At 40.8% G+C, this 17,326-nt stretch overlaps 1 protein-coding gene across 6 annotated transcripts in view; it reads left to right on the forward strand.

Annotated features, from left to right (window-relative positions):
- PITPNM3 (PITPNM family member 3) overlaps positions 1–17,326 on the forward strand; it is a 315,040-nt gene that overhangs the window by 193,922 nt on the left and 103,792 nt on the right. For 5 of the 6 annotated variants that reach the window (XM_067537998.1, XM_067538000.1, XM_067537997.1 and 2 more), the window contains one exon: positions 4,899–4,949. In XM_067537998.1, coding sequence (XP_067394099.1) covers positions 4,899–4,949 — 51 coding nt within the window. Of the gene's footprint in view, positions 1–1,622; positions 1,658–4,898; positions 4,950–17,326 lie in introns of those variants that run through there. The other variant, XM_067538002.1, reaches the window with a different exon arrangement.

Consider the following 17,326-nt stretch of genomic DNA (forward strand, 5'->3'; position numbering starts at 1 on the left):
TTCCTTTGTTGTTTAATGGATGTCTTGTGTGTTTGTGTGCAGTGTTGTAGCCATGTGTCCTATGATGATAGGCCTTGTGTACACTACAGAATTTAGTCGATGCAAATTACGCCAACGATCAAAAAGCGCTCTCATTATATCGCTTGTGCACATTCATACAGTGCTCCTTCTGTCGGTGGAGAGCATCCACAATTGGTGCTCTAGCATTGACCCTGTGAGCCGTGCACTGTAGGTAGCTATCCCACTGTGCAGCTCTCCACTTTCTGCAGCTGAGAGTTGTGAGGAGGCGGGGTGGATTGCAGTGCATCACGGGTGTGGGCTCAACATCCCATGATGCAGTTTTTTTCCGTCCCATCATTCCATGGGTTTCTAACTGCATTTCACAGTGTTTTTCAATGGTCCCCATTTACGGTGCCCCTGCTAGCTCTGTCTGAAAGGATGTACCCTGCACTGCTCTCCACTATTGTCAGTGTTCTGAACACATCCCGGATGATCATGCAGGACATCCGGGAACTCCCAGTCTGAACAGGAATCAGAGGTGCCTCCCCTGCTGTGTGCCGGGGAAAGAAACAATACCAGATTTCTTTTGGGATGCACACAGAGCCATTCACATGGGATGGAGAATGGGGGGCACACAGGACCGATGGCAGGGGGTGGCTGGGGAGAGTTGCAGAGAGTCCCTGAAATGGAGGGGGGTGGGAGCGTGGCGCGCACAGGGAGGCTGTGAGAGGGGATGGAGTAATTCAAGGAGCCCCTGATGTGAGCAATAAGCTCGAGCTATGCAAGCCACAAAGTGTGTGATGACCTAGAAGTTAACAGCCATGTTCCGGAAGACTTCAGAAGCCCTTCCATGGATATTGACTGATTGGCTCACCTCAACAATTACTCCTCTGCCTATGAGTTACTCCAGATAGCATTTCCTCCCCAGTAAGCTAAAAGTAGATAACATTTATGACCAAGCTCTCTGGCGGTGCTGCAGTCCACACAGGGCCCCGGCAAGCTGCTGATAAATGCGAGAGATTGCATATGAAGATTGAAAAGAGGTTAATTCAAACTATTTTCTTGCCTCAAATGTCAGATGCCAAGGGACTTTCAGTGCTGCCATTTCAGCATGAAGAATGGAGAGTGGCAGCTTTTTGTTGCTATAAATTAAAGGGCCTGTCACTTGTTCTTTTCAGCATGCTCTGTGCTGCAGGGCTATCTATTTAAAGGCTGAGGTGTTGGCTGCCGTAATTTGAGGACCTGGGACAGAAATAAAAAAGAAAGCTGTGACTGAGCTCTGATTCTCAATTGATCCATCAGTGGTAAAACAAATGGATTCCCTTTCGTCGTGGGGCCAATCCTCAAGGTGCTCACCCTCGCTGGCTCCCTAATTTGTCCTAGTGCAACAGCAAAATCATTTAAAGCATGTTGGCTGAAGAAGAGTGACTGCTGGCTCAGGAGCGAACTCAGCACCCGGCCACTCAACTCCGCACCAGTTAATATTAATTGAGCTCTGATTGAAAGACAAGGCAGTGGGCAGAGGAGGCCAATTAACGGAATGGAGATACAGCTGTAGGGCTAATTGGGTAGCATTATGCCTAGCAGCTAGGACTCTGTAAGCAAACAGGAAGGAAGGCTGGAGGAGGACAGGGAGCCTGAAGGAAGGCAGAAGCAGGTAGGCCTGGCTGCTGATACTGCTCTGCTCTTCCCTTCCCTGGAAGCAAGTGGGGGAAGCTGTCTTGTGACCGGAAATGTAATTGTAACACAATATAATGGGCTCTTTCCCATTATGTTTCTGTGGTGCCTAGCACAGTGGGACCCTGATTTCAATTGGGACCTTTCTACAACACAAACAATACATAGTCATTATTAGAGCTGGTCAGAATTTTTTTGAAATGCCAATTGAATTTATTTATTTATTTATTTTTTTGGTAGCATTGTCAAAATTTTTCCAAAAGTCATAATTCTGACCACCTCCCTTCTGGTTTGGATTCAGTATTCTCACGACTGTAGCACAGGTTCAGTTCCTGGTCAGGGAAGCTATAAATCAAATTACCAACCCCTCTAATCCTGACAGTCAGGACATTTGGCTAGAGAATTTCTTATTTTAGATCAGGGCCTAACTCCCAGCAAAGCCAACGGGAATCTTTCCATTATGTTCACTGGGGGCAGGTCTACACTACAAATTGACGTCAGTGACGTCTGGTGAAGATGCTCTAAAGTGACGGGCGAGAGCTCTGTGAGTGGCGTTAGCTATGTTGGCAGGAGAAGCTTTCCTGGCAACATAGCGCTGTTGACATGGGGGGTGGTGGGGTGTTAAGATCGGCATAACCACATTGCAGTGTAGACATTGGAGTTCAGGCTGGAGCCCAGCTCCGGGATCCTGCGAGGTGGGAGGGTTGCAGAACTTGGACTGCAGCCAGAGCATAAATATCTGCCCTGCAGTTAAACAGCCCCTTAGCTCAAGCCCTGTGAGCTGGAGTCAGCTGGCACTGGCCAGCCGTAGGCGTCTAACTTCAGTGTAAGAAGACCCTTAATATCTTAGGAAGAGTACCTTAAGTTTTTAACAGGTGCTCCTGGTATGCTTCTGCTAGTGGATTTTAGTGATGTGTATTTAGTAACTTTCTCAGGTCAGACAGAGGGGAGTATTAATTAGACCATAGGCTGACAAATTGATGACCAAGTAGCCAAATGAAAAAATATACATTCCTGGCCTGTCCAATTATTTTGCTACTACATGATGAAAAATTCCATTGAGTAAGATTGAGTTCCTTTTAAAATAAATAACTAATCCATTCCCATTCTGCAGGATAAAAAGAATATAAAAGATTCAGGTATGTAGTTCTCAAGGTCTGATCAACTTACAGTTTTTGTACCGAACCGATATAACTCTGTTGGCTATAGGTGTGATTTTTAAAAAAAACTAATAGGGATTATACGAGTATACGCCTTATCATGAACTGAATTATACTATCATAAAGGCCCCTTATAGCACTATAGCTCATTCTGTATTGCTTCAACTATGCCAGTATGTAGACGAGGTCTTAGCACTTTGTTACTTATTGAAGAGTGAATTCATTTCTGCCATGTGCAGCTATTTATACTATGGATTTTTCTTTTAAAATGCTATTTAACAGGTTCATATACTATGATCCTATCTCTCATTGAAGCCTGTCTCACCAGAGTAATGCCTAGAGCTATTATTTTAAAATGTTTTTTCTTTCATAAGCATCTGAAAATTGACATTTGCTTTTACTCTTCAAGCAGGTCTTTTATAAAGGTTTTAACTGTGACAACTCCAATGTGCAGAATCCGTAAATTGAATAAAACATAAAAGTGTCCAGTAAGTGACAAAAAAATCCATTCACCAAATGCTGTCAAATAAAAAATTCTGTAACAGAAGTACTCTGTAGTGGTCAATACTAATTCAAATATTTACTATTACCACAAAGTGGTAGCAGAGATGCTGCAGTTATTGTGAAAACAAGGAGTTCTTATGTGAGTGGGAATTTGCAGCTTTGATTCCATTATGATCAGAATGGCTGGAAGGGTCTTGGTTCGCTGGCTGTTTTTCTTCAAAGGATCATAGTAGCTAAAAATAGAATAGATTGCTAGACTGAGTCCGCCTCCGTTCAAGAGCATCGTGTAGTCCCTTGGTAGAGTTTGCGTCAGATATGACACTGAGACTACACTTGAAGTTCATGTAACAGGAAATGGAAATGACACCAGACGTTATGAGACTGTTGAGTTTCCAGGGACATAGGCCAGTGTACTTAGTTATTTCCATAAGACCATTTGAAACCTTGAAAACTACATATTACATTGTACACGGCTCAGAGGTTAGCCTATATTATGTTAGCCTATGTCAGTTCCCCTCTTCGTGCCTTAAAGCACATCTACACTGACATGAGAGGGTGTAATTTCCAGCTCGGATAGATGTACATGCACTAGCTTTGGTTGAGCGAACACACTAAAAATAGTGCAGCCACAGTGGTACAGGCTAGCTGCCTGACCACCCACCTAGCATCTCAGACAGGATTGCACACTGTTGGCTAGCCCACACCACCACCCGTGCTGCCCCAGCTACAATGCTATTTTTAGCATGCTAGCTAAATCAAAGCTAGTGCCTGTACGTCTACCGGACTGGAAATGACACCTTCAGCTGCAGTGTAGGCATAACTTAATTGTCTTATTGGTAAAATGGTGATGGTAATACTCTTTTTTTCTTTTGTAAAGTGCTTTAAGATCTATGGATGGAAAATGTCTCTCAGAAGACCCCAATCCTGCAACGAAAACTACATGTGTGGATCCCTGCACTCAAATGGAGCCCCCCTGAAGTCAATATGGAGCCCCAGTGACTTCAGTGGGGCTCTGTGTGGGGTCAGGGGTCTGTCTGTCTGTCTGGAAGCAGTTGCAGACTGGAGCCTAGCAGATTATTGTCACTAGTATTTCCATGTCCCGGTTTTGCACCATTTAGATTTAAATGGTTTAGATTTAGATTTAAAGGTTGTCTACAACTTTCAGCCCATAAATGATCTAAATTGAACTTCTGTAAAAATAAGTAATGGAGATTGATGGTTTATAATGTCACTAAATTGGTTATAATTAGGGTGGCAGATTAAAAAAATCCAATGAGTGATGTGACAAACAAACTAAATAATCTCCTGGGTAGGTAATCTGCCTGTGATCCCTTTTATGAAAAAAATCTGGCAAGTGGAGTAGTATTTGATGAAAAGCTAGAGTCATTTCCTGGCATCATTCTGCATGCTGAGCTATTCCCGCTGACGTCAATAGGAGTTTTGTAAATCCAGGGCAAACTGTGACCCAGCGTGATATGCACACCACAGTGTATGAGAAAAAGTAAAGAGCTTGACTCATGTAAAGAAGGCTCATTTCACTTTGTCTTCTTTCCTTAGCAGGTGAAGAGTCTGTGGTTTGCTCATCTGGCTTTCTCCAGGAAAAGCAACGTGAGTCAAGGTTCTTTACTTTTTTTTTTGTATTCTATGCTGTGCAACAAGCTAGAGATAATGACAGAAAACAGGGCTAAATATAAACATTGACCAGTTTTAAGTCTATTTTTATGTTCTGTTGAAATGTTAGGTCTGGGAAAATCAGAATTGCTTTGTCTGGCCTTTAACTAGGATGATAATTTATTAATCAAGTTACTGTAGCTTTTCATTTTTGAATATGTTATGCAACGTTTTGTAGCCATGATTATAGTTGTGGGGCTGTAGAGTAATTGAAAAGTCAGAGTGTTGACATGCTTCAAGGCATGTCTTTACTGTACAACACAACTTAATTCTATTCAGAATGATCATACAGTTCATAATGATCCCTATTCAGTATTCCATGCTTTGCCGACTGCTATATCCCAGGTCCTCTTAGAGAGATACAAGGTGTGTTACTATTCTAGATATGGATTTCTGTTAGAGACAGGGCTGGATCAGACAATGCTGTCAAACCTGTAATCAAGAGGCATCCTCACGTCATGGGGCCCACCCCACCAGGGAAAGATTCAGATGCCAGCTTGGTGTTTATTGCTCGTGCTCTGCTGCTAACTGTGAACAGTGAGTTGATGGTGACGGAGAGTTCAGAGTTCCTTGGAGAACTGGGATAATCTCTCCTTCCATCAGAGCCCTGGCTGGGAACCCTTGTAAGTTCTCCCGTCTTTCTTTTCACTAGGAAATCTCTAAAGCCAGAATCTGGGCACTACTGCATCTCCTATATTCCACATTGATAGCATATAGGGTCTATAAGGAAGCTTCAGTGGCACCTGGGAGAATTCTTCTGATGCAGGAGCAACACAGAGAGGATATGGTGCAGCCCTACATTGCCTGCCCTTGAAGTTCCCAACAAAAGCTCTGGCCCATTGTGTTTCATTATTTTCCTCTAAACATTGCAATCTGCGAGAAACTTAATCTCCAGTATATTAAAATATTCTTTATCATTGGTTAATAGAAAGCATATGTTATCAGCTTTATGTGAACATATTTCTCTTGACAGATTTGTTATTATAAACAGCTAGTAACAGCGCAACAGATGGCAAAGAACCATGTGATTTTCTTGTGGGAGTGTGACAATGGAAATAGTTTTCTTCAGAGATTGAGACCATTTTATGCTTTTTTACTTACAGTTAGTTCTCTTGGTGACTCGAAATTCCTCTTGAATAAACGTATCAAGACATTAGGAATAGTCTGGATAAAATAAGAACTGACCTAAATCTTGATTCAAATTTGAATTGAATCTGAACTTCAAGAAGTTAAGGAACAGCTAGGTTACTTTTCCCCTTCCGGGTTATAATTTATTTATTTATGTTAAGATGTGGGCTGGTATTTTCAAAGCTGCCTGTGTGGATTTGGGTGCCAAATTCCTGAAATGGCTTTGAAAAATCTTGACCTTGCTGTGTAAACACTTATTCTACTTCCCATTCAGATCCATCTTTTTACTATAGCGTGATCTTCCAACCTGACGCACTTCGAGTGCAATGATAAATCTGGCTGTATCCCCAGCCTGACAGTGAAACTCCTTGTCAGAGACAGCTTTCTCACAGTCACCAGTGGTTTACAAAGGTCTCTCTTACAGGTCCCTCTGTTCCCAAGCCACAGAGGGATATCAATCTGTCACAGTGCCAGCAAGAGAGCCTGACTTATCTTAGCCCCAGTTTTCATAGCTCATCCTTTTATCTTTGGAAGGCCCCAGTACAGCCCCCAATGTGTTGGCCAAGATGGCGGTCACCACGCCTTGATATTGACTGTTCAGCTACAAAGTATAATAGTTTCTTCACAGCTCATTTATCATAAATCATGTTTGATGTAGTTCTGAGAGTTGGCAACCTTGTAATTTTGCCAATTCCTTTTCTCAGCTGCAGATAACTATTTGGTACTTTTTAGTTGTTGTCTGTCATGAATGTTGCAGAAGTATTTAGCATAGTTTTTAATGAGCTGATGTGCAGTCCAGCAGCTGTCCTGCCAAATGATGCTTACTAGTTCCTGCTGATTTTTATAATGAGACTTTATATCTTTTAAACAAGAAAATCTTTTTATCTTAAGACAGATTGAACTACTTTTAATTTGCTGCTTTTAATACAATTGTTTGAAAATCTCTGACCCTGATTCACTAAGCTATTTAAGCACACACTTAAATCTCAGCCAAGGAAACTATCCTGATTTAATGCCTATATACCTTTGGAAACTGTGGAAGGCCAGAATCCTGCAAAGACATGTGATTAACTTTATGCATGTGGGTAGTCCTATTTACTCTTCAAGTCATTGCAGAATTAGGGCCTGAATATGTATAACCTCTATTCCTCTATAGGATGCTGACTATGGACTAAGGGTGGTAACACTCTACTACTGCTGTTGACTAATGGAGTTACTTCCGGAACTCAAGTGGTAAAAGTCTTTGCTAAAGGCTACAGTTCAAACCCGGCTAATGACCTATCTGGGAAGTCTTTCAGTGTTCCTCAAATACATTGATCATTAAGGTCTGCTTTCAAAGCAGAAATAACTCATTTTTATCAAATTCTAGCTAAGATCATATGATATTTCCCACTTGAAATCAGCTTGGTTTTTCCAGTGCAAATGGACTCCAAAACAGGAATTGCAATTCCTGTGTATATCTTTAAAACATAGTTATTGCAACAAGTCTGGTTGTTTATAGAAAACAGTAAGAATCCTTCTGTGACTTGCCTTTTTTTTTTAATCTAATTTTCTTGATAATCTGTAACTATAATCTTCAAATTAAAGATGGTTCCTCTGATTCTCCACTTACTCAGTATAAATCAGAAAGTGAATGGAGTTGCAACAGATGTAAAGCCAGTGTAAACGACAGGCAAATAAAAGTTCATAGTTGATGGAACATGTTGGTCAAAAGTTGTGAATCTTAAACTTGGAATAAATATTGAGTTGTTCAAAGTAAAATAAAACAACCCCCCAAAACATTGAACATGTAGGTCTATTTTGGCAATGTTTTTTTTTCTTTCACATTAAAGTTTAATTGAATCACTTTGCCAGAACACACCCCACTTACTTGGGAAATCTGCTTAACTGGGACATCTCCCAGGGAACTGATTTAAGCCGGTGACAGTTAATAGCAATGTTTGCTGCTTAAGCAGATGGTAATTCTGACTAATTGGGGTTCCTTTTGGTGACTCAGTGGTTTTCAGACCTTTTGTGCATGTCAGTGTCATGCTGGTTCTGTCTGATTGCTCCTCCAACTGCAGATTTCATCCCCTCCAGTGCTGTGATAGTGTGAACAGCTTCATTGTTGCTAATTCCTGGTTATTTTGCTTCTTCCATTCCATATAAATGTACGTGGTCCCTCCCAGGTACCACTGTTGCTGGTGCGACTGGACAGACAGCAGGCTTAGGCTCTGTCCACAGAGTCAATGTCCACTGCCCATTCAAGTCAATGACAGTCTGTCCGTTGACTGTAATTGGCTTTTGGTTACCATAGCATTTTCTTTGTACTCCATGGGACTAGTCTGATAATTTGATGGCCTGGTAGCATTTCTACATTTCCTTGGACGACGTCATCTTGGACCAGCCACCAGCAATTCCTCAAAATGGAGATGAAAAGGTATGGGTACTAGGGCACCTGAAACAAGAGAATTCTGAAGCACTATGAGTGACAGAGAGTGGTCATAATTATACCTGAATCCCTGATGAATAAGTCCAGTGCCCCACACTGTATGCCTTGTATCATAAAATTGTTTCCGTGTACTTTGTTTCTCTGTTAGCAAGCTTGCCTCTAATCCAGAAGGTCCAAGCCACTAAATCCAGATATAGCAATGGCCGTCTGCATTAGTCTGTGTGTGGTGGAGCTTGGGCAAAGTGTATTGGAAAGTGTACCGTCCTTTTTGATGAAATGCAATATGAAGACCCCCTCCGCGCATCTGTTTTGCCTAACCAGTTGGAAGTTTAAAATTCCGTAGCACACTTTAAGGTGAATAATGGGAATAATCCTATATGCCACCCATCATTGTCTCAGTAGTAATGATGATTACTTGCATAGCACTTGATCATCTTGAACACTTCAACTTTGCAATACCTCTATGAATTAGATAAGTACAATTGTCCCCCTTTTTCTGATTGGGAAGCAGAGGCAGAGGCCAGAAAGCTACAGAGTTTGGATTAAAAGTCCAGAATAGAGCTGGGTGAAAAATATCTAATTTCAAATTTTTTCCATTAGGAAAAAAGGGGGGAAGGGGAAAGGTTTAATGAAAAAATTATCCATTTTTCGACCAGCTCTACTCCGGAGGTCTTAGCTGCCCAGTCCTGTGCTCACACTGCACAGCTGAAGTGTTCAAAGCTAGTTATAAGTCTACTGCTCAGTGCACAATGGTGGTTCTGTTTGACTATAGTCCCTGCACTCAGTTCAATTACCTGCATTCACCACCAAGGTTCTTCAGTGAAGCTGCACCAGTGGAATTTGTGCACATTGTACCAGCACATTTCTTTTAATCGTTCAGTTGGTAATGAAGCAAAGATCAGGAGCAAGCTTTGCACATCTTGTATATTCTCTCAGTCACAGAATATATGGCAGTTGAAAGTTGCAGGTTGGCTGTGTTTCTAACCAGTTTTACTAGCCAGGCACTAGTTAACCATGCAAACGGGTGACGCTTTATAAAGCTAGATGGTAATTATGTTCTTGGCACGTGAAGTAGTTATTGTAGCATGTGATGATGATGTTTGATACTAAGCTGAGTTTATACAACACGCATTGTTTTAAGGCCCTATCTACATTAGGAAAAAAGGAGACCTGAAAAAACATGCCTTGTAGTGATAGATTCAAAAAGCCCCATTTATTGAGCTTAATAAAAAGAGGTTAAGTAGTGATTTGATTACAGTCTATAAGTAGCTACATGGGGAATAAATATTTAATAATGGGCTCTTCAGTCTAGCAGAGAAAGATACAACACAATTCAATGGCTGGCATTTGAAGCTAGATGAGTTCAGACTGACAATACGGCATACATTTTTAACAATGAGAGAAATTAAACATTGGAACAATTTACCAAGGGTCATGGTGGGTTCCCTATCAGTGACAATTTTGAAATCAAGATTGGCTGTTTTTCTACAAAATCTGCTCTAGGAATTATTATGGAGAAGTTCCGTGGCCTGTGTTGTACAGGAGGGCAGACTAGATGATCATAGTGGTCCCTTCTGGTCTTGGAATCTATGAACCTCAACCAGCTAGTCTGTATTGAAAGTCCAGCTTTCCCTGTCTACGCTAGGATTGTACAATATGTTAAAAATGCACTCTTCTCCCCTCCCCCCAAGTGTATTCATACCCTAAAAGTACAATGAAAAAAGTTATCAAGCCCTGAGCTCACTTGACATTTCAGCATTGCAGATGATACGAGAAACGTACAGAATTGTGTAATGGTTGGTATCTGTTGTCTTGCCCGCTCATTTTTATTTCTGCTTATTGGTCTGTCTATTGATCCTCTGCTAGATGCATCTGACGAAGTAGGCTGCAGCCCACGAAAGTTTATGCCCTCAGGAATTTGTTAGTCTTTAAGGTGCTACAGGACTCTTGTAGTTTCTGCTAGGTATGGGATTCTAGCACACTGATTGGAAATTGGCAGCTTGGAACAGCTGGAGAAGATGAGCCTTGGTATGAGTGACACCATCTCTCAAGGCTGTTAAAAACCCTGCTAATAATTAACGTATCAGATCTGTTATAAGACAGGCCTAGATAGGTTTACTGGCTTTATTCCACCTGGCAGATCAGATCTGAGATGCCTGGGGCATCTGGCTACGCAGACAGATCTTTTCTGGCATGTGGTCAAGTAGCATGTGGTTCAGTCATGTGGTATCCTCCACAGTAATGATTTGGGGAGTTTTTATTTTGATACTACTACTTGAGTTCGCAGACATCTCTTAGGGCTAGTGGAGAAAGGGGATGCTTTGAGAACTCATAATTTTTTGTTGATGTTGATAAAGGAATCAATTCTTCACATTGTTTTCTGTAATAATAGGCAATGGAGTGTTGTTTTTGGTCAACAGGATACCAGCCTGCAGCAGTATTAATTCCCAGTAATATAAAGCTCTTCAGAGAAAAGACTATCTGTAACATTGGAACAAAATTGGGCAGGAAAATCAGCCCTGAAACTAAGAAATAAGGAAATGGTCAGAGGCACTGCTGAATTTTACCTTTACTCATTCACACTTAACTGCTGTTGAAGAAGGAGTACATTTTACATTTTAAAAAGTGAGGGAAAATAACTAATATTTACTCAACAAAGTAAATTGCAAAAAATATCCACCAGTAAGAAATGTAACATTTGTGAAAGATGGGGATATTTTATTTCTCTAAATGCCCAGCTTTGATTCAGTGAATCTGGAAACATTCTTATTCATGCAGAACTGCCAAAACACCACGTACAATTCCTTTTCTTTGTGCTTTAGGAGTTCCATTAACATCAACTGACATAACACAAGCCCACTGACTCAGTTTGTTTGTTTGTTTGTTTGTTGGGAAAGACGCAAGGACTGATGGCCATACTATGTTACAGAGCAGTGGCTTTCAAACTCTTTAGGCTGCACCCTCCTTTCCAAATAAAGTATTCTGTGTACCCCCATGTGAGATAGGGTCATAATATACTTCTGATTAGATTGCCAAGTCTTCCTAAATAAAACGTGTTGTCCACCATTACATGATTTTTCTCATGTACCCCAGTTTGAAAACCACTGCTATAAATGTAAAGGTGGTTAAGAATTTTTCATCAATTTTTTAATGAAAAACTGGCTTTTTGACTTAATAGAAACTTTTGTTAAAAAGAAATCAATTTTTGAAATATATATGTTGAACAATGACCATTTCTTTCAAGGTTTCTTCATAATAAATACTAAAAGACACTCCTCAACCTCAAACTGTTGCTTGATTTACAAAGTAGTAAATTTAGAACTAATAAAAGGAAATGCAGTGCTACACACCTTCGTGAAAATCACTGCTGCATGCCTCGAGACGTTCAGATTAGCTAGTATGGAATTTATTCTCAGTGTAGAAAAAGTTGGCTTGCAACTGATACGTCACATGAAGAAGGAAAGATGACTTGATTCCTTTTGGGAGACTATGCATAGAAAATACACATGAGCTAATGGCTAAAACAAAGGATGATTCAGTGGTTAGGGTGCTAGCCTGGTGGTCAGAAGACCTGGATTCAGGTCCCTGCTCAGCAACAAATTTCCGGTGTGCCATTGGACAAGTTACTTACAATGCGTCTTCACTAGGAAAGGAATGCGTGTGTGTTTAACACGTGGTGACGAACATGAGGTAAAATCCTAGTGAGAAGAAGGTAGTTTGTAATTTTCACATTTGCAGGTTGAGGTAAACACTAAGCTTCATCAATCAAGGTAAAGTAGACTTTACCTTGACCTACTAACCCATATTAAACTATAAATTTCCTTGTCTTCACTAGGATTTACCACGTTAGCTAACATGAGTTCAGAACACACCTTTTCTTCCCTCCCCTAGTGAAAACAAGGTCTTGGTCTGTCTGTCTGCCACAGTTTTCCCACCTATAAGCTGGGGATAATAACACTGCCCTACCTCACAGGGGTGTTGTGAAGATAAATACACTAGAAGATTGTAAGATGCTTAGATACTATGATGATAATGGGAAGCTGTATAGGTTCCTAAGATAGGTAAAAGTAAAGAAAGTTATTTGCTTTGGAGGAAAATATATATAAAAACTCCAGCCCAGTAACTGACAGATTCACACTTTTGGTATTATTTAACGAAAAAGAAAGTGAGATTTTGCCACCTTGCAACTGCCTGTACTTTATTCTTTAATGAAGCCCCACATCCCATTGTTGAGCTGCATCTGGCGTGCTTTTACAGATATGATATCACACCCAGTCAACGTCTAGCTGCTTGTGGCATACAATACCTGTTTATATTTAGGTCAACCTTGAATAGAGTCAGCCAGAGACTGAATCCTCAGGAAAGCTATTATTGAAAGCTTTTACTAGATTGTTGTTCACACAGCTTGACTCTCCTTCCTTCCCTTGAAAGGCTGGACATTTTCAGATCTTCATAATCTTTTGCTTTCCTCTTTTTCCAAGAATGCTTTTTTTGTCCCTTTGTCATTTTCCACTAGTATGGCTCCTCGAATCCAAACAACATTGGAATACCAAATTGCCTCCCTAAGAATTGCCCCAAAGATTTTTTTCCACCTATCTTTCCCTTTGTACGTTTCTCATAGAGAACACAATTCATCTTTTCCTTGATCATATCTCACCTCTACAGTGGCAATTTGAGATGTCTGCATAACAATTACGGGATAATGTGATAGCAATAGCCTGGATTGCCAGGTAGTAGCTGCAGTTTGCAGAGGAAGTGCCAAGTGATGGCTGTTGTTTCCAGTGAATGCTGTGTAGTTAATGGATATTGTTGCATATTATCCTTAGCCCCTTTCGCATGTGAAATTCACTTCACATAGGTGTGTGCAATCAACACAAACAAGTAAACTAGATACGTCAATTACACAAATGGTTCTAAGTGAGATTAGGAGAGACCAGCTTAGGTAATAGGTGTGAAGAACGTTAACAGACATTCTGAGTCCTGGTCTACACTACAGAATTACTTAGGTATAACTACATCGCTCAGGAGTGTGAAAAATCCAGAGCCCTGGAACGACATAGTTATACTAACCTAACTCCCCGATGTAGACAGCGCTATGTCAACCCGAGGGTTTATCCTGCTGACAAAGCTACCACCTTTCAGGGAGGTAGATTAACTATGCCAATGAGAGAGCTGATGCAGCGTTTTAAGCGTTGACGTGTCTTCAGGAGGAATTTTGTTGAAATCCATAGAGATAGACCACCATAAGTCTGCTATGAGGTCAGAATTGGGGCTGATAATATATAATTCAAGTGCAGTTGATGGAAAAAACTCTAGAAAACATTTTCTTTAGAAGTCATTCTGTTTTTATAACTCTTTCTGTAGCTCCTTTCCCTCAATCCTTATTATCATGAAGTGCATTGGATGAAGCTTAGAAAATTCCACGGCCCTGCACCATCTTAAATCATCTAAACCGGGGTTAGGGATTCACCTTTGTAATAAAGGATTTGCAATGTTTCCTCTTGTCATCATCTCTGTTGTTCCACTAGGGGGAGGCCCAGAGCAGCTTTAACTACTGTCATGGTTCCTCCAAAGCTCCCTGGGAAGGAGATGCTAATCTTCCTCACACCCAGGTTGCCCTGATACAGTCACTGTCACTGTCAATTCTGGCCCTTTGTCCGCTCTATGTAGAGAAGCTGCAGCCACTTGGTTGCACTGTAATCTGCTTCCCACGTGGAAAACCCTTCCCATAAGGCAGTCACAGCCTAGTCTCCCTGTTCAGTCCGTCCTGGATGATCTTAAGCAGCTCTCACGTGGCAAGTTTGTTCTCTTGGCTGTAATTGCCAGCCTAATTACTATAAAAAGTTCCCTGTTTCTTCATGAGTTTGTCTGATCAATACTTTAAAAGGAGAAATTTAAAGTTCAACGTCAGTGTTTTTAATTAGCAGAAATGGTGCAACGTGATTAATAAATATCTAAGTGGCTTATTGTGTGAGATTTATTTTAGTTTCTCTTACAAAATTAGCTTATCAGGTGTCTATAAGCCTTATGTATTAAAGCTTTCAAATCTCCAGAGTAGCTGTAAATTAGTCTGCCCCTCAGAACATTGTGGCCTTTAGCAAGACATTGCTAAAGAGGTTTTTTTTCCCCCTAGAGTCATTTCATATAAATATTTTGATTGGGACAATATTGTAAATTCCACAAATCCATTCTTAATCATTAGAATTTGCTTTATTATTTCAATCGCGTGCAGAAAAAATGCCGCGTATTAAATTATATGGTTGCAATCTATCACCTGTTCTTCCTCTGACCCTCTTTGTGCATTATTATCTCTGCCTGTTTTTCTTCACAGCATATAAATGTAGGTCTTGTTGAAGCAGAAACACCATTGTGTGTGTGCATGTTTGAAAAACAGCTTCATCTGGTCCAATGCAAGAGGGCCTTTTTCATGAGGAGAGATTAAAAGGCAATGCTGTTGTGTTTTGGCATAAACAATATAGGTTGAATACACATTTCTGATAAAGTGAAGCGGTCACTCCAGTCTTATGTATCAGTTAGTATATTAGAAACAATTTGATGCTGGTTTCAGAGAATTCAAAATTAGGTCTGCCATTTCAGATCAACAGACTAATCGCAGTTCAGTAGAATGCTGCTCAATTATTCATTAATTTTCCTGATGGTTAATGACAGATTAGTTGAAGGACTCAGGCCAGGAGGTCTTATCCTTGTCATTCAGGCAATTGTAGTGTTGATGAACTACTCTGTTGTGCTCAGAGATACCTGTAGAAGGCCGGATCATCGACTGGTGTAAATTGGCTTAGCTACATTGACTTCAGTAGAGCTAGACTGATTTACACCAGGTGAGGATCTGGCTCTGAGTGAGTGTGTGTTGAAATATAGCCCACTTGTTGAACTTGATTTGCTTATACATTATCTTATACCAGGAGAGATCAAATTTACTGATCCCCGGAGACCCCTTCCCCGCTGGGCAGATAGGAGTGCAGAGACAACCCGTACCTGCCGATAGTGGGTGGGTAGAGGGAGGGCAGCAGCTTCAGCAGATGGCTTATAGGCTCATAGACTTTAAAGTCAAAAGGGACCGGTACAATCATCTAGTCTGACCTCTGAACATCATGGGCCACATAACTTCACCCACTCCTGTAATAGACCCCTAACCGATGACTGAGTTATTGAAGTCCTCAAATCATGGTTTAAAGACTTCAAGGTACAGAGAATCCAGAGCATGCTCAGTACAAGCCAAACGGCAAAGTGGGGGGGAGGGGGATGTGACCCCTACAATTCCTCCCCATGCGTCCTCTTTATATGAGTGCTACTTTTTTGCCTCTTTGCTTCCTAGATAATGGTGCCATAGCATTGACGATTCCAAATGCCGTCCTAAACTGGGAGGAGGCTATGACAAGTAAAATACAACTTCCCTTGATGATAATTGGTTGAGGCAGTAGTGTCCTAGCACTAAAATCCGGGTACTCTTGTTCATTTCTTCACTAACCCCCTACCAGCAGCTGGCTTCATGTTCCTGTATGTCAGATACACACCCTGCTGCAGCATGCTTACAGACATTCACCATGCACAACGTGTTCGTTGACCAATGGAGCATTTCTGGTTCAGCGTTAAATATTAAAGCAAAGCACCGGTGAGTTCCTGGACACACTTTGGCTCAAATGGCTGGAAAAAAAATCAGAGCATTCGATACGGAGTTTGTTTCATTTACATTTTTATTAACATTGCTGCTTTATCTGTTCCTCCCCATTATCAAACCGTGAATTTCAGTTACATAAGAACTGGTGTTATCACACCTTCTTTGTCAGCAAGGATTTGTCTCAGACTCCATTACACAGCAATTTATAGTTCATCTCATACACTCTTTTACTTGAAGACCTAAAAATCTACATTCCTTTCTGCAAGATGACACTGGACCTTATTAATGAGCAACTTGTATTGATTAAACGTCAATCTCTATTGATTAAAGAATCGGGTTGTTTCCTCAGGGTGTTTGTCCCCTTTGCACTGTGGCCTCAAGAATCTGAGAAGAGTTGTCATCCCACTTCCAAGCTATTCAGAAAGCTGAAGGCCAGCGCTCTTACTGATTAGCCAGCCTTGGTGCTTTATTATTTTGAAAGCGAACCCTTGCAGATGACCTTTCCACTAGTCTAGGAAGTATCAGAGAGGACACAACTGCTTCAGAGGGGAGCTGTTACTTGATCACAAGCATGGGGATATGCTCTTTACTCTCTTGTGTTGGCAATAAAAGAAACAGAGAAAAACCCAATCCTTTGTTGGTAAATATTCAACACAAATATCTGTTCTTAAGTAAATGTTCATTCTTAACTGGTCTATGTGTGGGGTCATCTCTCATCATGTGCCAGAGATGCAGTCAGCAGGGATGCTGGAGTTGAATCCTCCTCATTATAGAAGAGAGGAGGAGGCTGGCAGGGTGTTCTCTGTGGTGCTCGGTGGAAAAAGTTTGACAACCCCCTGGCACAGAGCATCATGAGAGTTTTAAAGATGTTTGAAAAAAATGTAAATGATCTTCAAGATTTGAATGACAATTTAACTTCAGGAGATGTGACACTGTAATTAAGCGTAAGGAAAATGGAAGACACAATTTATGTACGTTTAAATAAAAAAATGTGTTTACTGGGTATGAAATTGACAGGATGCTAAGATTCACATCTTATAAGAGTTCTCTTTTTCTAAATGGTTAGTGTTTTATTTGGCCAAATTAATGTGCAACTTTAAGAAATTAAAAGGGGTG

The sequence above is a fragment of the Emydura macquarii genome, unplaced genomic scaffold (assembly GCF_026122565.2).
Source record: "Emydura macquarii macquarii isolate MOO-44397 ecotype Brisbane River unplaced genomic scaffold, CSIRO-AGI_Emac_v2 contig_450, whole genome shotgun sequence".
Taxonomy (NCBI): Eukaryota; Metazoa; Chordata; order Testudines; family Chelidae; genus Emydura; species Emydura macquarii.